Genomic DNA, 27,357 nt, shown 5'->3' on the forward strand with positions numbered 1-27,357 from the left:
TTCTTCAAACAGTTTAGTTTGGTTTTTGTTACAGTTTTAATGCTTACTTAGAAGTCAAGCACAGATCAAATATTTTGATTAAGTTTTAGAATCCATTCATAAACTAGCTTTGGATTCTGTGAATATACTGTGACACTGAAATGAGTAACCATACATACACATACATGTACATATACATATTTATACACATATATAACCATATACACACCAACATCCATCAGGTGTCCCACAACTTGGACTTAATTAAAAGGGTGGGATAATGGCATAAGGTGACCAATTACTACTTAACTAGAGATCTTTTCTTGCATTAGCTCTGCTAGGATAGGTAGATATAAGGTGAAGATATAAGGTGAAGATCCATACAACAATTTCATACCTGTTACATAAGCTCTTTTAAGAACTTTTTCCCCATCTACAAAATCCTACATGGGTACTTGATAACAAAATGCTGTTATGCAACTAAAGCACATCTATTATATTCCTGCTTGAAAAAGGCAGTCTCAGGTTGGTGCTGAACTTGAGTCCAGGTCCACTTCAAGAAATTTTTCATTTAAGTTTTGCAAAACAGTGTATGAGCTAAACTTGCCAGTAATCCCTTCCTCATCTTATTTATTTCTCCTTCACTCATGCCTAGTTCCAAGCCTATCTCTTTAGCCTGTTTGTTTCCAAATAAGCACTTACTGGTTAATTAAGGAAATTATTTATTTCTCTGCGCTTTATCTTCACTGGGAATCACTACATCAGCAAAGCTAATGCCAGAAGAAAAAGAGATGTGAATGCAGGTCCACCTCCTGTGAGCAGTGCCTCAGGATGGATCAGAGCACCAGAGTGTGCTGATCATACTGCTGGAACTTATCAACGTCTGTCAAGCAGGACACATACCAGTGCAAGTCTTGTCTTTCTCTCTCATTTGAGGTCACCCATATTAGTGTAGCCTGGCACAACCGTACTGGCAAATAAATAGATTACATGACATACACACATTATGCCTTTTCCAGGGTAGAAAAAAATTAGGGAGAAGCAAGAAAGATGAAAATAAGGATACGAAACTGCATTAATAGGAATACAGAGATGTACAATCTGGCGATATAAAACGGGTATTTCACTTCCACCTCCAGCAGAATGATGTGAAAGTCCAGGTTGCTTCTAACAGAAAAGGGCGTGAATGTGAGAAGCAGAACCTGGCCATGACTCTCACGCACGGTCCTTTTTATTTTACTTTTCACCGGGGTGAAATTGCAGTCAGTATCCACTCCTCCCTTAAGGTTTTTCAAACTCAACTCCGTCCAGCTGGAAACTTCCACAGCAGGAGCTGCTCTGCAGCCGCTCGGGGCGGTAACACCGGGACCCGGCTCCAGCCCAGCACCTGCAGCTCCCGCACACCCACTGACCCCCCGGACACACACAGCACCGCTGCAGAGGGCACAATACACACCTGCACGAAAAAAAAACAACCAACCGAAAAAAAAACCCAGGATACCAGAGTCTTAAGTCGGAGAGCGGGCTCCCTTGAGTTCGCCAAGAAGCTACGCACTGCCCCAAACGCCCCTGGCCAAGTCCCGGCAGCAGCCTCAGCCTTCGCAAAACCGGTGACGTTATTGACGAAAAGCAGACAACCGCAAGCAGGAAACTTCTGACAACAGCCCGCTCGCCCCCGAGGGAAATCTGCCCTCAGCCCGCGCGGTGAGACAGAAATCAGCCCCCAGATTTCAGTTACCGGGCGGCCTCAGGGGCTGCCCGGCTCCACGCCGCGGCAGCGCTCCCGCGTCCATCCGGTGCCGGAGCGCGGGGCAGCGGAGGGGATGGGGAAGCCGCCCCCGTCCCAGGGGCCGCGCTGGGCGGAGGCGCGGGCTGAGGGGCACCCGCCCCCGCCTCCCGGCCCGGCCCGGCGGGGAGGACGGGACAGGCCGCGGCGCCCCCGCCTAGCACGGGGGAGCGGAGCCCCGTTCTCCCGCCGCCCGCCCCGCGCCTCCGGCTCCGCTCACCTGTCCAGGGTCTCCGTGCTGGCCTGCCGCGATCCCGCCCCCGCTGCCGCGGCTCCCCCAGCCCGTACGGCTCTCCGGCTCACGCCGCCGCCCTCCACCGCCGGCCCGGCCGCCGGCCGCTCCATGCTTCCGGCCGCCGGCGGGACTCAGCACCGCCGGGATCGCGGGGTTGCCGCCTCTCCGCCGCGGGCCCGGCCCGGCCCGGCTTTGCCGCCTCAGCCCGGCCCGCTGGGGCCCGGCGGCGGCCGAGAGCTGTCACCTGGCGGCGGGGCTTACCCAGAGGCCTCCGCGCTGCCGTGAGGGCGGGCAGCGGCCCCGTGCGGCGGGGGACGGCGGGGGACGGGCGGGCTGCTGCTGCGCGGGCCCGGGGCTGAGGGGCGGGAGGGGCCGGGCCTGCCCGCACCCAGCACCCCGCACGCACCCCTGGGCCGCCTCGCTGGCGGGAGAGGTGTGCCCGCAGCAGCAGTCAGGGCAGCCGGTATTAACACGTCTGTCAGACGGCAAGGGTTTAGAGCTGACATCTTTATTTTTTTTTGTTTTTCCCTTCACACACATACATGGCAGACAGATGTTAAACTCTCTGCTCCCCGCCCAAAAGTCGCTTGATAAGTGAGACCCAGCCCCAGAGGAGGCCTGCGGGATCCAGATGTTACCTAAGGAGCAGCAAGGAGTAGTGAGGAGAGGGCTGGTTACAAAAAGGTTGTTTTCTCTCAAGCATGACACAAAATGCTCTCTGCGAGACACAAAAGTGAAGTCAAGGCCGAGTTTAAAAACACGTCAGAAGGAGGTAGTACATAAACCATTTGTAGGGTATAACCATAACCATGATGCTGGGGTGGATAAGGCATAAACAAAAAAAGAAGGCAAAAAACGAGTAAACTTATTTTAAAAGTTAATGAAGCCCATCACAAAAACTGGGTTATCTTCAGGGATCCACAGAAGAAAGAATACAGAAAGGAAATGGCTAAAATTATCATTCCAAGATGGTCATTTAGGACTGGATATCAAGCTTTCTATTGCTGTTGGTGTTGACATCCCAGGCCAATTTTCTTACTCCTCATGGAAAAGGCACTCAGTGCCTGGAACCCCTTTCATTCATCATCTGAACACCTTGCCCTGGTTTGTTCTGGGTGTGACAGTGACAAAAAGGAACCAAGAGCAGGGAAGGGGCAGGAAGGTGCCCCAGACAGTGCTTGGCAGAGGCAGCCTGGGCCCTGTGTTGATGTGGAAAGGAGAAAAATCTCCTGTTGACATTGATCAGTTTGTGTGCCTGCCTTTGCAAAAACTTTCAAGTGGCATTTTCCAGAAAGTACTGGCTTAAACCACCCCTAAGCTTGCCTAATATTGCTACGTAAAAATAGAATTTAAAACTTATCTGTCAACTTCAAAAAAAATCCAAGCCCACGTAGAGCTGTGTTAGAGAGCTTCAAAGACTGAAATCTGACTTAACCAGCAAGATGAAGAACAGTATATATGTAATGAAATAAGTGCAAAAAGATCCTCTTCATTATATTACACTTTCCCAAATGCAATAGGTTAGCCTGTAGTGTTTAGGCAGTAAAAACTATTAGATTTTTTGAACTCCTGCACACTGCTCACAGATGTCACCAATGCATTCAACTGAAATAAAGAAATTTTAAATAGTCTAATAAAAACAGCTTTTTTTATAAACCACAACTAGAAGGCAAATATACCAGAGTATGCATAGCTTTCAAAATGTAACGTATATCTTGAGCAACTGACTCTCCTTTACCTTGACAAATCAAGATTTTGGGACAATTTTATTGTTTTGAAAACATAATGAAAAACACTGATGGGAGAATGAAATTCAGAGGACAAAAGCAAGTCATAAAAATGTTTTTGTTGAACACAACGTGCCATATGCTCTGAGCTTCCCTGAAAAAATAGTGCAATTCAGTTTATATACTGAATTAAATCAAGAGGCGGTAGACTTTTATTCCTATGAAAAAACACTTCTAAAAATATTCAGTTGTCCTCTAAACTTTGCCTTACTTTATGCAACTGTAGCTTTAAATTTAGTTTTCATATGCAAAATATTTACACTTTATAAATTTGCAGAGTTTCTAATAAACTATATTATATACTTACACAAAACTTAATTTATATATAATCCTATTATATCTTGCAGATTAAAACTCACCACATGTACAATAATTTACAATGATAGAAGCCTCAAGCATCAAAACATCTCCTTTAAAATAACAACATTAGAGTCCTCTACAGATTCTGAATTGCAGTGTTTCCTGGATTGCCTGAATACCATTAAATTTCTGAGAATATGTAAGATTTTAATTAAATATCAAGTAGCAAGGTTTGTGCTATCATAATAAATCCTTGCAAGTATTTAAAAAATACCTGAAAGGAACAAATTAAAGGTTTAAAAGAAGCCTCTGAAATGAAGGCTTGAAACTTCACCAGAAGAAAGTGCACACACCAATAGCAAATCTTGTATACTTAAGTATCTTAAATACTTAAGAATAGATTCCTTGAATAAAAGTTAAATTAAACAGTAAGCTATCAACATACACATTTTCAGCAGTATTTGTAACTGAAAACTTTTGCCTACTTTGGTATAAAAGCTCCTTTAAACAGGCACATTTACTCTCATAAAACAAACACAAACTTTAATCATAGAATACCAGGTTGGAAGGGACTTCAAGGATCATCTGGTCCAACCTTTCTTGGTAAAAGCATAATACTATGGCTATTGCTGGGTATTGAAGCAATGTCTCTGTAGGTCTGATTTTAATTAAATAAACCTTTTTAGAACCGTTTTAAACTCTGTAAATCCAAAGCACCCACAGTGCCAGCAGTGATAATTTATAATATACTTCAGTGCTGAACACTTAGGCAAAAGTGGACTTCTCAGAATCAAGTACAATTGTGATTTGTTTCAAACAAAACAAGAAGATTTTTTAAAATTTTCATATCTACTAAGCCATTTGAACTTTTTTATCAGAAGCACATCACTGAAATCCCTTCCAGATTTTTGTTTTGATAAAGGAAAATTTGGAATTGTGAGTTCACCAGAAAATTTCAGCTCTTCTCTCTGAAATCTTACAGTAGAATGTACTTTCAGGTCATGAGCTCCACAAGTATATTCCTAACAGGAATACACTCATACCTCATTTTATACAATGTCAATGTTCCTTTTGACATTTCTGTGTTTCTTCATGACATCTAAGACTGAGCATGAATTTCCTTACAGGAACATTACTTACAATGTAATAAATTAAAGCAGTCTTATGAAAACAATAAATCGATTTACTTCCAATTGTACCAGACTTGCCAAAAGAATTCTTAAAGCCCTCCATAAAGTTGATTAATCATGTTCCCAGTCCACAGGTTCTGAAAGGCACGCAATTGAAGGGTTGGGTTTCTTTGTTTTGAAGTCCTCCTCAAATGAAGACAGTCTAAAATAATCTGTGTTAGGCCAGCCTAATGTAAGGCATTAAAATATTCCTCTTTATGCTATAGATCTATGTTAAGCACCACTTCCTATTACAGAACAGAAAGAAGCAAACATTTTTTCTTCAAAAATGTGTTTGTACTTGGGACATCATTTGTGAGGGGGACGCTGCTGAGGCTGATGAGTTGGATATCTTGGAATTATTTGTGATCTGTAGTTCTTCAAGTCTCCTCATGTAATCATCACGTAACGCAAGGAGCTCCATGTAACGCTGCTCCACTGGATTTGGCTGCTAGAAAAAAAATCTCTATTAGTCTCATCACCACAGTTTGGCTGCTGAAGTGTTTGTGCTTTTCTGGCCTTACTCAGTATTTGTACTTTCCAACATATGTAACAAGCTGTAGCTAAACAGAAGTATTTATAATGCAAGAGCCCTCTGCCTTCCAGTTGTTCCCATCCGAAGAAAAACTTCACACAAAACAACTGGAAAACAAATATGATCAATGTCCAGGGCAGACAGAAAGCTAAGTGACCTTCAGCTATGTATAACTGCCAAGAAGTTGTTGCTGGTTCAGTTAACTGCCTGTAATTAAAAGCTTGTGGCTGCACAGCTCCAGGAGCAAAAGAAACTCCTCACCAGTTCAAAAAAAACCTGACCAGCACCCTTAGGTGCACCACTCACTGTGCACCCCAGGTGAGATGATGATCCACATGGAAGCAGCTATGGAAGTTGGATCAATGACTGAAGGTTGTTACTAAGATGATTAGAGATGTAGGGTTAAAGATCTTGATAGCTGCCAACCAGACTCTTCATTTGACTCAAGTCTGACAGAGAACGTGTCCCAAAGTCACAGCACTAAGGCACTATTCAGTTGCTAAAGTCAAGATGAAACAAATTCTGTGTGCAGCAAAAAACTGCTCCATTTTGCATATAAAAATGGTGAAAATGAGGGACCAGTAGCAGCAGCCTAGAAGATTATCACAAGGGTTTACATTTCTAATAAGAAACTCCTGGCAAAAAGCTTTAAGTAATGGAAAGCACGTTTTTAAGTAGATTTACAGCTAATTTGCATGCCCTGTAATCCTTCACTTTCTGAAATAAATCTTTGGATTCACCTTTTGCAAAACGCCCTCATCTTTCACAGCAAGCAACAAAAGCTCTAAAACTAGAAATTCAAATTACAACTGAGAACATACTTGTAAGAAAATACAACAAACAAGTTTTCTTGCAGCCTCTAAAGTGCTGTACAGGAGATTGGCTGCGGAAAAGAAAGGGCCTTGCTTGAAAACTACCAATTAATTCCAGGAGCTGGACTGTGCAGACTGTTTCTTCTCTCAACCAAACTGCTGCTGTATCTTCTCCTACTCAAAACTCCCCCATTTATTAAGGACAAACAGGACTCACTCTGCTACCTCTACACACTGAGATTTCTAACAAGATGGCAACAAACATCAAGTGTCCACATATTAAACATTAAAATCACAGTACTATGTGTAATTTGATACATTTTCTGGGTTTCCAATCTGATCCAATCATATCATCTTCAGTAACAGTTTTCATTCATCAGATATCCAGTGTAAACAACATCAGGTCAAAGATATATATTAAAATAAATTACCATAAGCCATTAATACAGATAGCAGTTTTGAAAGGCCCAACAGGTCATCTTAATTTGAAAAAGACTTCATACTCTGCCTCAGAAAAAAAGGAGAAAGAGGAAGCAAATGCAACTAAGCATGTTTGTGATGCTAATGATCTAAATCTTCAGGGAACACTAAGCCTAATTTCTAAGCATGGCCATTTACCCTTTAGTGTCATCAAATACCCTTAAAAAATGCTCCCCCACCTCTGTCCCCAAGAAAAGGGGCTAGAAAGAACTTGAGGATGACTTGATACTAATCAGTGAAATAAGCTCAAGCGAGCCAAGTAAAAAAAAAATTTTTTTTAAAATTGAATTCTTTTCACTTTTTTTTTCTCCATCTTTACAAATACAATCCTACAAACCTAAACAGACTACAAGCACTATTCTGCTCATCAGTTATGACACAAAATCCCACTTCCAAACTCACAGAGTCATTTTGGAATTCCATGACAGGGAATTTACTCACTTGTTGCCGGATCCTTGGGTTCCACCTGATGTAGTAACTGACCCAGAGCTCCAAGTGCCTCATGCTGGCTACGGGGTAGAGTGCTCTGTTCAGCTCTTTAGTGTAGAAAGGATTGGTGTATTTAGATTTGTCACTGTTAATCAAAGACCATAACGATAACGTTTTCTCCGTGACTTTCTAAAATGAAGTTGAAATAACAACAGTAAGTGCTTGCATAAAATCACATTACAGAATCTATGGTTGTGTTCTAAAATCAATACACTTCTGCTTTACATGGAAACATAAGTTACTGTACTGAATTTATCCCAAAATCAGTGCTTGACCAGTATTATAGACCACATACTCTTCAAGCTAGCAAAACCAAGGAATTTACCAGGCAACTATTCTACAATAAGACCATAGTGTTCAAAAGCACTGTCATGCAAGGAATATAACAATACAACAAACTTTTTGTAATCATCTAGAGACAAGAAAGCAACACAATTAAAGTCATTAGTCTGACTAACCTCTTTTTCTCTAAGAGACTCACTGTTGTATAAGAAAGTCCCAAACCGGCAGCTGTACAGGTGATCCAGGATTGTGATCAGGAACTGCTCATTGAATTCAAAGGCTGTGGGAAACTAACAACAGAAAAGAAAAAAATTGTTCCTTTCCCTGCAGAAGCCAGGAGAGATGTATATGCCCTAGTGAAGAAGCTGAAGGATGCATTTAGAAGTCTGAATAAATTTACAAATAATTTTCAAGGTAATTATTTCATCTAGTTTATAGAAGAGTAACTGCAAATGACACGAGGTGTTCAGCTTTCTCCATCTTGTCACTGAACTCTCATCAAAATGTTTTAACTGCCTTTAGTTTCTAAAAAGAAATAATAGAATGGTTACAGTTATTTGGCTCATAATCCTTGACCCTAAACAGAGTAAGTTTCCTGCTTTCTTTCCTTTCTTATTGGAAATACATTTAAATCACAGGACTCGACAGCTCCCAAGCTTCCCTTTTAGTCTTTGACAAAACAACACTTATTCCTGTAGTTTAAGGGACAGCTTCACAAAAATGGTGCAATGAAACAACTGACCCAGTTATACTGGTTGGATTAAACTCCTGTAAAAACATTCTGCTGGGTCCACCTCTTAGTAACTTTCTGGGAAGTCCATATCCAAGTGTTGTGTACACAGCCAGTGGCATATTAAGCAACATGACTGCACCCTTTTACAAACAGGGTGGAGAGATGATGTGATTTAAAAGTAAACACTCTCTTTTTGACTATGAGAGCAGAGGGGTATGCTGTCCTCTTCAAACACTTTTCTGAAGCATAAAGTCTAGGTTTTGGGGTTTTTTTCAGTAATCTCTTAACAATGTTCTCTTCTGCAGAATGACACAACATACCTGTTTAGACATCTGCCACACACAGTCAATAAACTGGAGAAAGATGGGTGATCTGTCTGCATCAGCATGATTTTTATCACCATGGCCTATTCTCTGAAATGAAGCAATACAACCTCCTGTTAACCAAAACAGTCTGTTTTATGACTAATAGACAATGTTTCTTATCTTGCAGTAGAATATTAATGATTCCAAAATTAGCACCAGGTTATTGCACCAGGGAGGAGAGATTTGGATATACAGAAATACTGCAAAAGTGTTCCAAAGATATCTGAGAAAAATGCCAAAGTGGCAATTGTTCCTGTTACAGAAATCTGCCCATTACTGGACAAGCAGAACTGTTAAAACATCCATTATTTCACAAATAAGCAAGACATATCTTCAACTAGATTTATGTCATTAATTTATGAAAAGACAACTTGCGTACTTTGTCTTCTTTTTTAATTTAAACTACTGGAGAACTTAGACCAACAACCTACCCCCCACCCACATAGATTCTCTTCTTCTTCCTCCCCACTTGAACCTGAAGATTCACCCTCAGGTAGACAGTCAACATGAACTCAAAGAAACTCAGGTTCTTGACAGAAAATTAATGCACATATTTTAAAAATGAGCGAGCCAATTATTCCGAAGAGTCTAAAATAACAACCAAAGGAATTCTCCCCACAGACCAAAAGTAGGTTTGGTAAAAGCTGTTTCTTTCTTTTCACATTTGATAGCTGAGAACAGATACGAGATCTGGGAAAAAAAATTCTATTAACTTTGTAATTCTGCTTGATTACACTTGCCTGGAGGAGACAAAAGACAAGCATGGATGTTGAACCAAGATGTTGTTTTGTCTATCTGCCTGGAAGATAGCAGGCTTAATGTCTTAAGGATGTGAAAAATGATAAAACCAGTATATTACTCTAAAATGATTTGCAAGATAGCTTTAAATAACAGAAATGAATGGCAGGAAATAGAGGGAGATGAGGGATTGTGGCTGAGCTCAGTCAATGGTAGCAAATGACTAGGAAAACACTCTAGGGAATACAAATAAATTGGGCTCCTTGGGCTCCAGTTGCCATGGTTTAAAATATAAGGCATCTGTTAATGGAATCATACATGCACTCAGTAAAGACTGAAAGGACTTCTACTTCCACTAGCTAGCAGGTTAAGGATATCTATCTTCCCTCTAAATTATGTCAATGTTTCATATTTCTTAAATTAGAATGCATCATTAGGAAAACACTTCACATAGTGCACTACACAGATGACAAAATAGTCTGCTAAATTTACCATACACAGAAATGTTGGAGTAGATTTCTTGTTGAAACAGAATTATGTGCTTCATTAGATAGAAAATACAGAGAGGAGCTATTTAGTTACTTGTTATTAAAACATCCAAATTGCAGCTCTGGCAACATAAAACCATGAAGCTTGCTCTAACCCAGACAGTATAAGAAACACCCTACTCTTCCAATTCCCCATTTGACAGAAGGCACTACCAACAAGAGTTTCAGAGATGAGGTTGAGGAACTGTTGTTAACTCAGCTGTGCCTGCTTCTCACTGTTAATACTCCCAGTTCTATCAAATAATTACCAAACTAAACCAGAATAATCAAATTATTTTCTGCCTGCATTACCAGTTTTTACTTAACACTCCTCAAAGGATTGTCTTCACTATAAGCTAAACAACCCATCATATAAAAATATATGGTACCCTCAGAAAACAACTGATGGCTTAAGGAGAGTGGCTTCAACCATTTATAGAGATTACTACTTATATGAGAAAGTTGGAAAAATAGTTTATGCAAGAGCAAACTATTTAAATCAACCCTATTGCTGCAACGTTGTCAAACATGAACGAGTAGACTGAGCTAGTCATGTGGAAGGGGTGTATAAGTCCCATCACATTAACAGAATGTATTATCTGTTGATAAAGAACAAACTCCTTTGATTACTCAAACTAAAACTAATTTGTGCAGAAAGGTTCAAAACTTCACTAAAGAGACACTGGCCAGGCTCATTCATTTGCTTCTCATGACACCCTAAATAGTCCAAAGGGAAGGTGATCTTCTGAAAAGCTTGGAAGAACAATTTTTCTGCCTTCTCATTTTCTTTGCTCAATAACCACAGTAACCCTTGCAATTCTTGTGCTTTTACAAGAGTGCAAAGGACAAAATACGAGTTCTCAGAGAAGCACAGCAAAAAAAAAAAATATATATATATATGCTCCGAAACCAAAAGCTCTGGAAATGCTTCAAATCATTTTATGATCAGAGTCCAAAATAATGAAAAGAATCAAACCTTGACACAATGAGCAGTTTACCAGCAGTAGTTTTTCTAAAGCTGCATGGTCCTTGCAATTATCTTCCAACTCTTACCGATGCAAATTTGTGCCCGAAGCTTATCCACTCTTTTTGCACCAGAACTTCAAAGCCTTCAATGGTTCTGTAGTAGCTGTCTAGCATCAGCATGGCCAGTGAGGTCAGCTGGGCTGTTCTGTCCCAGCCATCACTGCAGTGAACCAGCACAGAGCTCCTCCCTGAGGACACCTTGTCAGCCACCTGGATGGCTCCTGTCAGCACAAGCTACCAGAGAGGAACAGGCAGGGAACACAGAGGATCAGTGTTATCACTCTTAACAAAACTAAATTGATTTTTTTTTTAGCTGTGCAGTTATCTAAGTTGATACTGCTGCCATTAAATGACCTAAAGAGAGTGGTGTAGTTAACTGGAAAAGAATTTTAAAGGAGATCAAGTGTATTTCATGTGTAAATATAGAGAAACAGATTGCTTCCCTAATCCCTTAGTAAAATCTAATTCATCTCACTGCAAATTCTTAAAAAATGAGGCAGAAAACAGCAACCTTGATAAACCAAAGAACATAAGCTTCTTTTTTAAAGAAAAAGAGAGGATTTACCATAGGAAATACTTTCTAAAAAGTCTATATTTCATTTGTCTCCTTTCTTTGAGCTGAAATCCTAAAATATTTCAGTTGTTAAAAAAAAAAAAAAGGAACTTGTATCCTCCTAATATGGTTGTTTTCCAAATACTGAGTTTAAATGAAAATTTCATTAAGTAGGCTTAATTACATAATACTCTAAATACTTCTGCACAGCTGTACTTGAGGTAGAAGTTCAAAGGTCAGCTAGTAAAAGCACTGGTGAATTACCAGTTTAAGTATTTTATTTGTACTGCAAGATTAAAATTACAAAACTTACAAATTTACAGGATTTATTTACATAACTGCAATTCACAAAATAAAAACATGTACACACTGACAACTGAAGTAATTACTCATCCTTCATAAGGCCAGCTATCAGTAGCCCTGTATTTCTAGAAACCAAAATAAATCAGTTCTCACACATGTAAAGACAACACTAGACACACATTCCTCTGGCAAAGACTGATGCTTCACTTAGAGAACAAATTTTGAATTTTACCTGGTGTTGCTTAGTGATGGTACCTCATAAAATACCCTAAACCAGCTGGCAAAAAGCCAGCACTTGATGCTGGGTTTGTAGTTCAAGTAGTACAATGTGTCCCACATCAGGACTATCTCAAAGCCTAGCAAAGTGTGACAGATTTGGCCATTATTGCAAACAAAGAGCTAGGAGTTACCTTTATGTGCTCTAACCAATGGGTTGATTCTAGACTTGACAACCAGTGTGATTCTTCCACATTAGGATAAACAATATCCTTCAGCTTCTTCAGAGATTCCCTCATGACATGAATATTATGAATGTCCAGAAAGAAAAGTTCTGCATTGGGATATGCATCTTCACCTTCATATCCTCCTCCAGTTGCCTGCAAACAAAGGATCTAAAATTAACTTCATAGCTGTTTGCACACTGGTGTAGGAGCTTTCAACAGAAGAATGGACAACAATGGGCTGAATTTTACTTAATTCTGTAGTTGGGCAATACATAATTTCAGTTACTTGTTTAAAACATCACTCTCAGATACAAGGCTTTGGAATGCTGAAGAACACTCAGGGGCTTTCCTTCTTTCAGCAGGACAAAGTGTGTAAGCAAACACACAGCCAGAAAGAGATTCAAGTTGCCCCAGACAGCCTCATTCCTTTCAAAACTCCCTAAAAGGGAACCTTAGCTAATTAACACTAAAAGGTTGTACTGTTGGACTTGGAGACCTTTAATAGGACTGAATCAGCCAGATGTGGGACACTGGGCCAGCACCACATCAGGCAAGACTCAGCTTTGAGAATCAAGACATTTGTACCTTCCCTTACTGTTTGATTCATGACAGAAATAGCTTTTTCTTGATAAATTGCCATTACAATGTCATTTTTTTTTTCATTTATGTTCACTTTTCTTGCCAAGTATTAAACTAATGATTCTGAATACAAAACAAAATCAACTTCCCAGGAAGATTACAAAGGTTAATTAAAGTGTAAATTATGTCACACAAAACAACAATTACTCATAACATATTAGATCACTACTTCTAGGGAATAAAATTCCTCATTCCTTTGTTTCTGTACCAATTAGAAAGAAATTAAGTCAAAAGGATTTGTCTATGAACTTGCTACTAAAAACCAATTCCTTCCTGTATTTAGACAGCCTAATTATTTTCTACTGAATTTAAGTGATAAATAGATAAATATGATACAATGTTAGGCCAAGTAAAATTAAATTTAAGAGTTCAGTTAAGAATAAGCTACGTTTTCCTTTAAGAAGCAAGTTAAAGAATCTTAGATTATGCCTCTAAGAAGAAAATTAGTAGTAACATTAAAATTTACCTTAAAGTAACTTTTCTAATATTAATTTTCCTTGCTGAAGACTAAGCATATATTTAGATCATTAAGAAATTCAAGAGCCACAGAAGCTGAAACTCTGTTCTACTGCTACTCTCTTGAACATGTAATCACAACCACAGCAGAGGATGTGCCTGGTCACAAGAGGAAGTGGGAAAACCACACATATTTTAGGACACAGTTCGACTGATGAGGTTTTCCAAAGATAGCTGCAAAATCACAGCATTTCCTGCAGACACCAAAAACATGCCATGCAGTGAACTGTGATAAATTTTGCCTTTATAAAAGTCATTACAGCCACAAATTACACATCAGACCAAAACTTAAAGAGTACAGTATAGCCTTTCCCTATTAGTACCACCTAGGTTTATGTATCACCACAGAATATTCTATAGTCTTTATCTCCTTCCTTAGGTGTGGGGTTATTTTCAGAGCTGCCAGGCTCTGTTAAAAAAGGAACAATTGTATTTTTCTCTTTCCTTTAAGTATGATGAAGTCCTGGTGAGGAATGATTGTAATTTTAGCATTGGGCTGCTGCAGCTCCTGCTGAGTGTATGGTCTTGACCTCTGGACAAAGAGCAGAGGAATGCACAAGTAGTGAAGCTCAGGATTTTGGGTATTTTAATCTTCACAGCTGTTCAAGAAAACTTCAGTGCTGACCAACACTGACTTCACTCTGTATGTTCTTGTCCCTCAGACCCAGATGTGCACCCTATGTTTTTCCTGCTGTGATTATTCCATAGTTAGACATATCAGGAGTTAATTAAAACACACGGGTGAAACACACAGAGCATTTTAAAAAGCTGAAAAACATATTTCATGCTTCAATGGGTATTTGCCTACAAAACTTGGCCATAATACATCTATCAAATGAGGGAAAACACTGAGTTCATCAGAGAGCTGGGGAAAAATTTAATTTAATGAAAGAGCTGACGTTCCTTCCACAAGGCAAACAGAACAATTACACATTTTGCTCAGCAGAGAACTTGCTCAACAGCTCAGCCTACACCTATCCCACAGTGCTGAGTGCAGTCATGTCTGATTCCAGCCCCATGCTAAGGTCCACTGATAACAGACAGGGTAAAGCACATCTAGAAATCCATATATGGTGCTGGAACCCTGCTTATGACCTACTTGAGGCACTTCCATGGCCTTGAGTTTCAGTATTTGAATGTGTAAATATAGCTACATTCAATTAGTTCTGTTCCCAAAAACCTCCTCACAGAAAACTTCAAGATTAGTCTCCTCCCCAGCCTGCTCCCCAAACAAGCCCAATAACCATCTCTTTACCTTGTTTGCAACTGCATTGACATTGGGCCTAGCATCATAAATGGTCAGTTTTGAGATCTGCCCATTGGCCTCCCTGATGATATCAAGGTATCTTTCATCATCTTTATTCCTCTTGCCACTCATTCCAACGAGGGGCTGACTGCAGCGCATAATAACAGCCTGAGTCTCTGGGTGAATCCATGACAGAACCTGGTCAGGTGTCAAAAACAGATCACAAGAAATAGGCTTATTAAAAAAAAATAAATAGTAATTTACATTTTAAACTTGCATCCTTTAAGAAAGGCATAGTATGAAAATTAAACACTATTTTATTTCTTTAAAAATCCCCAAGCAGCTCAATAGCTTCCACTTCACACATAAAATTTAATAATAATTTTTTTAGTTCAGTCTCTTATGTATTTAACTTCTATTGAAATCATACTGACCTATATAACCCAGTGTATTTTAATATTTTCCTAATATCTTAGATTGCACAAATAATTCTGAAAAGCAAAATGGGAAAAAACATAGCAATGCCAGCTGAAACTAAGTATTCAGAAGAATAAGCTCCTTGTAGAAATGGTGACTAAGATGCTCCAATTCTACAAAACTCAACTCTTCCCTTTTTTTTGGATATGGAAGGAAAATTGAGCCTTTCTGCAGTATCCTGGATATCTCCCCTTCTCTTAAAAGTACATTTTGTTCCTCAGTGTTCTTCACAAAGAGGAGGCAGAGGAGTGCACGCTGTCTTTGTTGGGCTTCTGAGCCAGAGGGGACTTGTCACAAACAAGCAAAAGTGAGCAGCCCAGAGAACAGATCACAGTGAAACAGCTCCTCCCAAGAAGGAGGCAAAAACTCCAGTTTCATCACTGAAGAATATTAAACAGTATTCTTACCCATCCTGAAAGTTGTGGGTTACAGAGTGAAATAACAATTTTATTAAAAAAAAAAAAAAAAAAAAAAAAAAAAAAAAAAAAAAATCAAAAAAACCCCAACCAAAACACAAAAAACCCTCAGCCAAACAAAAAACACAAAACACCTCAAATATTCACTCTTGAAATCCAGCCCCTAGTTGCATATCTAGAAAAAAGAGCTGGCAGTGTGCATGCATATGACTGGTTATCTCCTGACAAGAATAAAATGACTATAACTAAGGAAATCACTCTTACTGTACAGGCACACAGAAGCCCTCTGTCATCTCAAAATTCATGACAGAAGATAGAGCTATATGTGAACTATAAGTACACACTATATATTTAACACATTATTTCATACATATGTTGTAAACTTATAGGCCAAGCCTGTCAGTAAATGCCATACACCAAATAAATATTTACCATCTTGATTTTTGCATCTGTTTGAAAATAACATAGATTTCAAGGCAGCTTTCTGATACTAAGAATCCAGCAGCACCTTTTACAAGTTTGACAAAATGAAATATTAGTTAAAACAGTTTGCATTGTGATAGAAATTATTTTTTTAATAGTGTTGTAAAGAGCTAATACATGCAATTTCTCTTACCTCAAAGAATTTTAATCATAGAAATCTACCCAAAATTTATCTTAAATTACACAGACCAATTCAAAGAACTAAAAAGCTCATTAATTCACTACAGAGGCTATGCATGAGGTCTTATTTTAGCACTGACCATTGGAACTATGTTTAAGTGCCATGTGGTTTGCTTACAGGAGGATGACATTTGCTATATTTATTTTTTTACATGCATCCAACAGTACTCAACACACCAACAGAGATGCAGCCCAAGGCTCTTAACTCATTTGAAAAAAGGAATCTGCAATGCTGGTAGGTGTCACTAGAAAAGCCACGTTAAAACCAACAAAACTGGAACAGGTGATTGTTGTGGAGGAAAAACAGAAATGTGGCTTGGCCAAGACACTGGTTTCAAACAGTAAAAACCACCAGGCAATCCAAACCATTACACTGCAACCATTTCCAAGAAAAGAACCCTCTGTGTGGTGTTCAGCAAAAATTGGATGCATACTGAAGTGCAGTTCATAGAATCATAGAATCATAGAATCACAGAATCATAGAATCATAGAATCCTAGGGGTTGGAAGGGACCTCGAAAGATCATCTAGTCCAACCCCCCCTGCCAGAGCAGGGCCCCCTAGAGTACATCCCCTAGGAACGTGTCCAGGTGGGTTTTGAATGTCTCCAGTGAAGGAGACTCCACAACCCCCCTGGGCAGCCTGTTCCAGGGCTCTGTCACCCTTACAGTAAAAAAATTTTTTCTGATATTCAACTTGAACCTCCTATGCTCCAATTTACACCCATTACCCCTTGTCCTATCACTGGTCACCACTGAGAAAAGCCTAACTCCATCTCCCTGACACTCACCCCTTACATATTTGAAAACATTGATGAGGTCACCCCTCAGTCTCCTTTTCTCCAAACTAAAGAGACCCAGCTCCCTCAGCCTTTCCTCATAAGGGAGATGTTCCACTCCCTTAATCATCTCAGTAGCTCTGTGCTGGACTCTTTCAAGCACTTCCCTGTCCTTCTTGAACTGAGGGGCCCAGAACTGGACACAATACTCCAGGTGCGGCCTCACCAATGCAGAATAGAGGGGGAGGAGAACCTCTCTTGACCTACTAACCACCCCCTTTCTAATGCACCCCAGGATGCCATTGGCCTTCTTGGCCACAAGGGCACATTGCTGGCTCATGGTCATCTTCTTGTCTACCAGGACCCCCAGGTCTCTTTCACCTCCACTGCTCTCCAGCAGCTCAGCCCCCAACCTATACTGGGACATCGTGTTGTTCTTCCCCAAATGCAAAACTCTACACTTCCCCTTGTTGAATTTCATCTTGTTCCTCCCTGCCCAACTCTCCAGCCTGTCTAAGTCTCTCTGAATGGCAGCACAGCCTTCTGGTGTGTCAGCCACTCCTCCCAGCTTAGTGTCATCAGCAAACTTGCTGAGGGTACATTCTATACCCTCATCCAAGTCGTTGATGAAGATATTGAACAACACCGGTCCCAGTACCGACCCCTGAGGGACTCCACTAGTCACACACCTCCAACCAGATTCTGCAGTTACACTATAAGGTGATTTTCATCACATAATACTCACCGGGATTCTATTTCGGGACCTAAAGGAAGCAACTTTCTTGAGGTCATCATCTGTTGCATGATATGGCACTACCAAGAGTGATGGGTAAGTGTCACACAGCCCATAATGTTCATTAATAAAGGTGACTCGCCACCGCTCGTTCGGCAGTCCCTAAAATGTACGAAAGTTTTTCAGTGTATTTTTTTTTTGCTGCACAAGTAATAATTCTGCTCTTGAATTTCACCCTGACACTGTGGCCACATGGTGGCAACAACTTCCCAATTTAACTAAATACAGTGCTGTTCCAGATCCAGAGAGGAAAAATGATGGCAAGGCCACACAAAACACTTGGTTGCCAATGGGTTCACAGCCTTAAACAGCTGCACAGCTCCCTCACATACTCTCACATACACAGTTCAATTCTTACAGCATTTCAAAACAATGATTTAAACTGGCAGATGTATTACTTTAACTGTGGGATTGAGGAAAAAAAAAATTGCCTTCTGTCCTCCTTCAAAGCTCTACCTTCCCCTTTTGCTCGCTAGAGAGATGGGGAGGAAGCCTCATCTCAACCCTTCTTCCCTGAAGCCTGATTTTAGATCTCCAGGTTAGAAGTTAAATTCAGAGAGGCTTTCTTAATGAGAAACAAACTTTTAGCTGTAATCTGCTCAGTAAGGCATTAAAAAGAGAAGCCAGGAAATTGGGAAAGACTGGTAAGACCTCCACACATGCACAGTGGTGTTTGTGTGTGTGTTTGCATTTTAATGTTTTTGGGTCTTCAGCCTCTAAACCTTGAACAAAAAAAACTATGGAGGAAAAAAAAAAATCGAATAAATAAATATATATTTGATATTTTTTATATATGTTTTATATATATATATAAAAAGTCTTCAAGCAAAAATAGTCTCGAACACATTAAAAAAAAAAAATGTATCATCCTTTCAGTGACAATTTTCCAAAATTACCTAAAGAGCAAGGTAGAATACTGATAGACACAGAAGTAACTTCTGTAAAACAACACTGTTTCTAAAATAAGCTGCTTTTTTTTGCCTTCAGTTCAGTAAGACAGACCAAATAAAAGAAAAGCACATTTACATTTAGGATATTACAGTTATATATCTGACATACTCATCCTGCCCCCTGCTCACATTGTAAAACTACCAATAAATTCCCTCAGAGAGTAAGGACTACCTTCCTGTGACATTCTTATTTTTTTTTTTTAAAGATTCCAGTGTCTTTTTTTCAAGTTGCATTTCCACCTTTCCCCACTCCCAGCTGCCCCCACAAGAGCTGGTAAAAGAAATGTACAAAGAATACATCTAGGTAATTACTCAGATATAAAAGTTCTGGACAACTGCAACTTGAATAACTCACTTGTCTCCTGTATTCAGACATTGGATTGTACACCATCCATCCATTTTCAGAAAACTTTTCTTCATTTACAAATGCAAAAAAAAGCTGTAAAATGTAAAAGCAGCTTATTACACCAAACTCAGTGGAAGGGATAAATACAAGAGCTCATCACCAATTACATCCTAATGCCCACCACAAAACAGGACTTTTCCATGCCAACCTCCTCTCCAACCAGCTGTCATTCTGTAAAGGGAAGGCAAGAGGCAATAAACAGTACAGACCTAATGAAATAATGAAAATGTGACAACAGTTAAAACCAGAAGTGACAAAATATTAAATATTACAAAGCTTAAGTGACCTGGATTTTTTTTACTATCAGAAAATTGAAATGTTTAAAAATCGTTTATATTGCTTTATTTCCCATATTTTATATCCTCACCAAATATTGCCTTCCCACCAAAATTTCACCAGTAGGTACAGTTGCAATTACCACATAAAATATCAGCCACTAAACTGAAAGTGTAAAAGGGTTTGATTGCTATTCACTGCCATTAGGAAACAGCCTTCTTCCTGCATCCCCTCTCCTCAACTGATTCTTACTGACAGAAATAGGGTTTACTGTAAAACTCAATGAAATTTAACATGTTGCCATTAAAAATGCAACAAAATTATGCTGTCAGCAGGTCACACTACCCACTTCTCTATTGCTTTGTTCTTTACTCTTAAGATTCATTTATACAACACAGTATCCACACCCAGAATTCTGACAACTTCCTCATACCTTTCAGCTTATCTTTCCTTTTCCTTTCAAGCAGTTCCAAGTGGGCTGTATTTCCTAACTACCCCCTTTTTTTCTTAGTTTGTTTTTAAAGTCTATGATGAAAACAAAAATAATTTTAAGAACATCCTTCATGGAGAAAATTGATTTTGGTGGCTTATGAATTCCTTGAATGCCAACTGGGTAAAACTAAGCTGTTAAAAAAAAAAAAAAAAAAGCCCATAACTCATTTGTAACAATAAATCTTAGTGTCCTAACAATGCAAAGACATTTAAAGAAGAAATTGAATGCTAAGCTGAACATCCTCAATGCACAGCATTTTCACAGGCACAGACTTGAACTAACCAGAAATGCAGATAACCTGGCAAGCAAGAAAAATAAAATGTGGTTCTGATGTGCCAGGATGAAGTCTACAGAGGCACCAGAGGCCCAGGCAGACTCCAATGGCTCAAGGCAATTCTGTTTAGCCTTATATATTACAATGGTTTAAACAGGAAAACAGCTCTAACCAAACACAAAATTCAATCCTGTCAAAAGAAGGGCTTTTTCACCCAGGTATTTCAAATCATTTCAAGTATTTTTAAAGCACGAGACTGCTCACACAAGATACTTTGTCCCACAAGTCTTAGAAACTGGAATTTTAAATTATATCAGTATTTTAAAGGAATCAATTGGCAAGCTTGTAGAAGTAAAAAACCACACATCCCATGTTGTGTGTTATGAACTTCTTCACCACTTTGAAAGGGGCAGGCCTCCAGTGTAAGTAAAAGTTACAGGTTCTTCTGATGAAGTGAACTGCTATTGAGAGGGCAGGAGGGAAAGATGAAATGAAAAGGAAAAAGGTGGACATCAACTGCATCAGAAAAACACATTCCATTAAATTACAGGAAAGTATCAGAAGTTAAGCAGAAAAGCCTAAAAAGCTGTAGTTGGTTGTTTTAACTGCAAACCAGGAATACCACAAAATAGGAATATTTATAGGAATATAGATATCTGTAGCTAAAGCTCTAGATGCAATTGATTCACTGAACTATTACTAACTAACTACTCCCAAGAACCATCCCCTCCTCCCCAAAAGAATTTGCTACATAGAGAGCAACTATGCTAAGAATTCACCAAGGGACCAAAGAGACAAAGGAGAATCTTGTAACAGGAGGAAACAAACACTGGAATCCTAACAGATCACTGAAAAGATGTCTCAAAGGCAGGAATATCTCACTTATTGAAGCTGCTACCTAGTGCAAGTTTCCTGGAGAGAACCTAAAACCACAGTGCACAGTGATAGCTCCCACACAGAAGACTTTAGAGGTAAAAATACAGAAGGTGCTGCTCCAAACTAGAAGTAAACAAAGAACAACTATGCTGCCCAAGTCACCCACAAAATAAGCCACAAGAAGTTAATTTTGTTAATTTTAACTTTCAATAAAACAAGGTTACATTTACTACACATGAGGAGGGTATAGGAAGAATCCTTTTAAAAAGAAGTGTCCTACTAGATGAAGAATTTTTCATTTAAAGCACTTAGCTAGAGAAACTTTACCACATCTACTATAAAAGCTTTCAGGTCACTCCACCCACAACTATTAAAGTTGACAATCCAGCTTTATCAGGTTCTGTTGACTTTCCAGGTATGCAAATTCTTCCTGTATTGCTCAAGACAAAATCATTAGCTGCATGGATCAAGCAGCAAAACCCAGCAATAACAGGATACTACAATGAATATGAAAGTGTACAGAGCAAAGTTTGGAATTTTATTTTTATGAGCAGTTCAGAGAAAGCTCTTGAAGTACACAAGAGCAGTATTTCAAAATGAACAGTATATTAAAACCTGAATATTGAAAATTATTTTTATTCTGAGAGTTCACTAAATTATTTAAAAAATTATTTAAAAAATTATATACCCCTACTTGTATGTGCACATTGTGTATAGTTAATCTGATTACTACTGAAAGTCTTACTCATTGCACAAAACTGATTAAAGATCTGAATCCCTCCCCCACCAGCCTCTCACTTAAGACTTGAAACATCAAGACTTGAAATAGTTTGTGAAGATGGCCTAAACCTTGGTCCAGTGATTATCCAGCATGGCCCAACAACTGACACATATCTTGGAAAAGGAATTATTACTTGGAAAATAAAGTAATATTCTTGCTGCAGCCTCATACACTCAACCATTCTCCAAACAAAGCTCTTCAACATTCACAGCAGAATCCTCTGACATTTTACAAAGAGAGCTCTTATAAGTTATCCTAAATGAAAGCACCCCAATAAAATTAATTTTACAGAAGACAAAATATTTACTGAAGAGATGTCAAGAAGATCCACCAAGTACAGTACAGACTTTGACAGAGAAACAGAAGATAATAGTTAGTTAACATCATTGTTGTTCAGTTCCTTCCAAAAGGATTTTTTTACCAGAAATAAAGCTGTGTAAATTCATTACTGTATTAGCTGCCTATTACACTTTTCATCAGTTTAATCACTGAAACAAATATTGTTTTACCCCATCTTCTTTTTCTGAAGGAAAGCTCTTGATGACTCATATTTATCATTGCCTTGGCAACTGCTCTGTAGTTCAGTATTTTCAATAAATCAAGTCAGGCATGTCCTACTGTATTTCCTAATTATGAAGGATAACTTGCAGCATTTAAGCAGTAAAATCCATTTGAATCAGAGGTGCTCAGTAGCTTACCTAGACTATAGCATATATATCCATACACCCATAATTTTATATATACATAGATGTACTAAATAAAAACACTAATTCTCTTTAGTTTCTGCTAACACCTGACTCTGTCTTTATTCTTATTAAGCAGCTAAGTGTTCCATTATTACATCAGACAGTTAAACTGGCAAGAATTCAGCATCAAGATGACTGAAGAGCATAAGTGATATAAACTTACCAAATTATGTGACTGTGGGAAAGCATATTTTGTAAGCACTTCAAATATATCTCTTCTACTGTGCCCTTCTTGCTTTAATGCAAACCGTAAATTTCTCATATCCTGAAACAAAGGGAATTTCTCTTAAGAAAAGGAAAGCAGGAAGATGCAGCATTTGCACATCACAAGGTATTACACACTAAACACGATCCAGAATCTGCTTGTTACACACCTCAAACTGTTGTGAATGTTCAGTTTTATTTCTTATCCTGTAAAATAGAGTAACTCTCCACAAATAAAGCAGTGCTGCTTTCTCTGGGGTGCAAATGCTGCTTTGGCATAAAGCCATCAGAAGTTGCTGTACCCAATTCACTGAGAAGTCTCATGGGCTACTGAGTATTTGCAGAATGAGAGCTGTTCTGTTTTCAAAATGAAGATTTGCCAATAAACTGTCTAGACTAGATTGCTTGTTTTTTATGGTAGTGATGAGAAAATAGCTAGGGACAATCTCAACATGAAGTACTAAGAATCAAATGTGTATACATACTCCATTAATGAGTCAAATTAAAGGATCCTGAATTATCTATTAGGAGCTCCCCTATGACCATATTTTTTCATGGCAATATAATTTTTTTTTGAGACTAAGGAACCAGAGATAGCTGTTACACAAGCTTTTCACTGCCTCTACAGTTGAAGAAGCCCTCTTTGAGGCGTCCTCCAAAGATTTGAGTATTATAAAAAAATACACTTTTAGAATAAATTAAATCATGAAGCAATGCAGGAATAACACCCTAAAACATGAGTACTGTGCAAAACCTCTTGTCACTTGGAAAGGATGCCAAACATCTCTTCTCTCTCATGCAGAGAGGAGTTAAATAGCCCTTTACACAAAAGGTACTTCTCCCTCCAGTTGCAAAAAGCTCTCTTTAAATTCAGCTGTGAGGAGCATCATTTTTTCATTCATGTAAATAAGTAAACAGTGAGAAAAGGAACCTCTAGATTTCGTTTCCTAATGAATTATTGGAAAGTCTTACTTTACAGGTTATATCCAATCCATAGGAGTTCTCCCCCCTACTTGAAGCTCCTCCCATTTTTTCAATCCTTGAGATGACACCCAATGGAACATTCAGCACCACAACTGGATCCTGCAAGAAAAGTCTGAATAATGAAGTCTGAAAAGAAGAATTAAGTGAAAACACCCTCACGCCTTCTAGAATAGAAAGCAGATGTGAAATACATACAGGAAGCAAAAGTGTGTTTCTGAGTTTGAGTGTCCACTCCCAGCATGTTATGAAGTCTGCACAGACACTTAAGAGCCTTGAAAATCACCCAATTTAAACATGCAGCAAAAATACTTCAAGCCTGCAAACACGCAGGGCAAGAAAGGTGACACCAACTGAAAAGATGCCCTCTGCTACCTACTTCTGATGGCCTCTGCTAGCTAAAACAGCTTTATTGATATACAGATAATCTCTCATTTTGTTCTACTTTACCAGGTGCGTTAGCTGCAACCAGAAAGACCTCAGTTCAATAGTCCTAAAACTTAAAAAATACCAACTTATTAGAAAGCAGATAACAATTTATTTTATTATTTAATTCTCTTTTGTTTTGCTGCTTATTAAACACACTACTACTCCCTCCATTCACATGAGATTCTATAGATAAAAGCATTTTTCTTTCCAACAGCAAGGACAATCAAAATCTTGGTCTACTAATAGTAATTTTAAGAGCTACTGCACATCATTAGTTCCTGCCTTTGATGTATCACAGAATAAGTGCAAAGGGAACACCTATCAAAAAAGCTCCAACAGGCAAAAGATAAAGGTATCAGTTCAGTGTAACTGATTAAACTGTAATTTTACCAGGCCAAGTCACACTTTTATAGCACATTTAACTTTAAAGAACTTTATTTTTACACGGATTTCTCAGCTGTACAAAGGCAATTACTGTTTAGCCATTACACAATTAAGAGATTGTTATTACAAATATTACAAGTTATTTAAAGTAAAAAGCCTCCAATTCTACAAGCATATGTGTGGCAAAACCAAACCAAATGAACTGGCCACAAAACAAACCAAAGGCAGTGGGGTTGAAGGAAGGGGTTTAAAGCAAACTCATCCCATGGAAGTAATTGTGGCATATTACTCACATTTTCTACACTTCTTAGGTACAGCCTGTAGTTTGTGATGTACACTCTTCCTTTAACAGGGCCATTAAATGGACACATATAAATGACTTCCTTGTCTGTAAGAAATGCAATATTTCTCAAAGATTGTGAAAAGGAAATAAAACAGAGCTAGGGACAGTATCTTTTAAGCAGCAGTAAAATGAAGACAGACACACTCATAAGAACCACTCTGAGAGATTAATTTTAACAATAACTCTGAATTTTTAATTATAAGGAAAATGTTAAAAATTTCATAGAGTTAACTTGCTCAAACTAAGCCAGCTGATCTCAGTAGCCTTCCTTAGTTACCTTTGCATTCTCCTCTTTCTGGGAAAGGTCAGGTCAGGACTTAGAACAAGATTTAAGTCCTCTGTGATTACTGAACCTGCCTATTCACTATCCTAGAACACGTGCATTCTTATGTTGCTATCATTACACCTTTCAGTGCTCTGTCAGCCAATTCTTCATTAAAGTGTGTAGTTCAAGTTGTAAAGTGTTTAGGGATCTCACCATCCTGAAGAGAACACTTCAATTTGAGGACATCAAGTACAGCAAGGCCAGCAGCACCATTTCAGCAAGGACAGGAGTAAAACGAGCACTACTTGTGGGTAGTTTTTGTTTGATATTACTCCACAAAAGAAGGATTCAACTGAAGCAATGCCAATAAAGACTAAAACAAAGCACTGCAACCAACCTATATTTCTCCCTGCCCACTTGTTTATTTAGCCCACTCTATTTACCTTCCTTCTACTTAGTGTGCTGCCTCACAGCACCAGATCATAAGGATCACACCAAACATTCATCTTAGCCCCCCCACCTTTCCTCATTAAAGCCATAAATACTTCCTCTGAATCAGCAGTTTGGTTTCATCTCAATCTTATTTACAAATCTCCCTAACAAATCCTCAGATGAGGGGAAAAGGAAGAAACTTCACAAATTAAAGACCACTTTCAGCTGCATCCTGATACCTCAACCTCCATGGGTGAAAGGCTCCATTCCAGAATGAGCTTCCAGCAAGTAAGAAACCACTGCAGACAATACATTAATCTTCCTACAATATTACAGTCTGTAAGGTTAACAAGAGCATGGTAGCTGTGTGCATGCCAGGTTGTGTAAAAGAAGCACAAGACTGTACTTAGGGCAGCCACAGTTTGGGCTGAGGTTCCAAACTTCTGTACAAGCTACCAGTAGACATATAGTGATCAGCACATAACTCTTGACTTCAGAAAGCTTGTAGGGACTCTCTTGACTAGTCATGTGCTATTTAATCTGTAGATACAATTATGTCACATGCTTAACTTGTCATTTCTTTGTATTGGAGGTTCTACATTGTGTGGAAACAAAGACTTTCAGGTCTCTTGTTATTTGTGATAAGCAATAAGAATTCCCTCTCAGAATTGCTTTCAAAAGTTCATAACATTTTAGCATTACTTACCACACCCTCAGCCCAAACCAGTCCAAATTAGGAAACAATCCAGGAAGGTGAGAGTACACACCAGACTCCTAAACATAAGCTGCATTAGACAGCCATACAGCTTCATACCTGTAACTCTGGTCTCTCCTGGCAGACGAGGTATTTCTTCATTTTGTTCCCAGTTAGTTCCATCTTTTAGAGTCTATAAAGAGAAGTACAACAGCACACTGTATTTTATCTAGAATTTCTTCAAGTTCCAGATTTAAAAAAAAAAAAAATCTTAGGGAAAAACAGGTTTTTGCAGAGTAGAATCTGACAGACTGAACCAAAACAGGAACACACACTAGTATTCTAAACTGCAACTATTAGACCAAAACATGCTTTTTATTCAGATCTGTTCAACCTCTAAATGTTCTCTTTCTAGAAGAGCAGTTAACAATTTCTGCAATAAATTGGAATTATATTTGTTTACCATAAGTTCTCTGCACAACTGTAAGTTGTGGATTTAATTTCTTAAGTACACTGGGCCTGGAAGAACAAATCAAATGAAATTACTAAAGCAACATAGAACTATTACTCATTACAACTATTACTCACAGTCTACTCATTTGTGACTTATTACACTCAGTAGTTTTAGTAGTTTTTAAGAATGATTAACATAAAACAATTTTTGGTTTTGAAGAAATGTTAAAAAACTAACTAAAGCCTTAGTTCCTGTTTCCTTATACACAAGTTATTTTCTTCAGTCACAGCATCAAAAAGC

General features: G+C 38.8%; 2 protein-coding genes across 9 annotated transcripts in view; both read right to left on the minus strand.

The window, feature by feature from the left end:
* MTMR1 (myotubularin related protein 1) overlaps positions 1-2,285 on the minus strand; it is a 46,619-nt gene extending 44,334 nt beyond the window's left edge. For 2 of the 4 annotated variants that reach the window (XR_011728751.1, XM_071758113.1), the window contains exon 1: positions 1,986-2,285. Coding sequence is in view for 3 of the 4 variants with exons in the window: in XM_071758113.1 (XP_071614214.1) it covers positions 1,986-2,110 (125 nt within the window). In the remaining variant the exon portion in view is untranslated. The remainder of the gene's footprint in view (positions 1-1,985) is intronic. The other 2 variants (XM_071758115.1, XM_071758114.1) reach the window with 1 other exon arrangement.
* Positions 2,286-2,492: 207 nt separating this feature from the next.
* MTM1 (myotubularin 1) overlaps positions 2,493-27,357 on the minus strand; it is a 36,207-nt gene continuing 11,342 nt past the window's right edge. For 3 of the 5 annotated variants that reach the window (XM_071758116.1, XM_071758118.1, XM_071758119.1), the window contains exons 4-16: positions 26,724-26,796; positions 25,163-25,257; positions 24,048-24,158; positions 23,035-23,136; positions 19,375-19,458; positions 18,022-18,171; positions 14,953-15,141; positions 12,510-12,695; positions 11,271-11,477; positions 8,908-9,000; positions 8,031-8,144; positions 7,525-7,701; positions 2,493-5,707 (exon numbers count right to left, since the gene is read on the minus strand). In XM_071758116.1, the coding sequence (XP_071614217.1) occupies positions 5,540-5,707; positions 7,525-7,701; positions 8,031-8,144; positions 8,908-9,000; positions 11,271-11,477; positions 12,510-12,695; positions 14,953-15,141; positions 18,022-18,171; positions 19,375-19,458; positions 23,035-23,136; positions 24,048-24,158; positions 25,163-25,257; positions 26,724-26,796 (1,749 nt within the window). In that variant the 3' untranslated portion in view covers positions 2,493-5,539. Of the gene's footprint in view, positions 5,708-7,524; positions 7,702-8,030; positions 8,145-8,907; positions 9,001-11,270; positions 11,478-12,509; positions 12,696-14,952; positions 15,142-18,021; positions 18,172-19,374; positions 19,459-23,034; positions 23,137-24,047; positions 24,159-25,162; positions 25,258-26,723; positions 26,797-27,357 lie in introns of those variants that run through there. The other 2 variants (XM_071758120.1, XM_071758121.1) reach the window with 2 other exon arrangements.

Source organism: Heliangelus exortis, chromosome 14, assembly GCF_036169615.1.
Source record: "Heliangelus exortis chromosome 14, bHelExo1.hap1, whole genome shotgun sequence".
NCBI lineage: Eukaryota > Metazoa > Chordata > Aves > Apodiformes > Trochilidae > Heliangelus > Heliangelus exortis.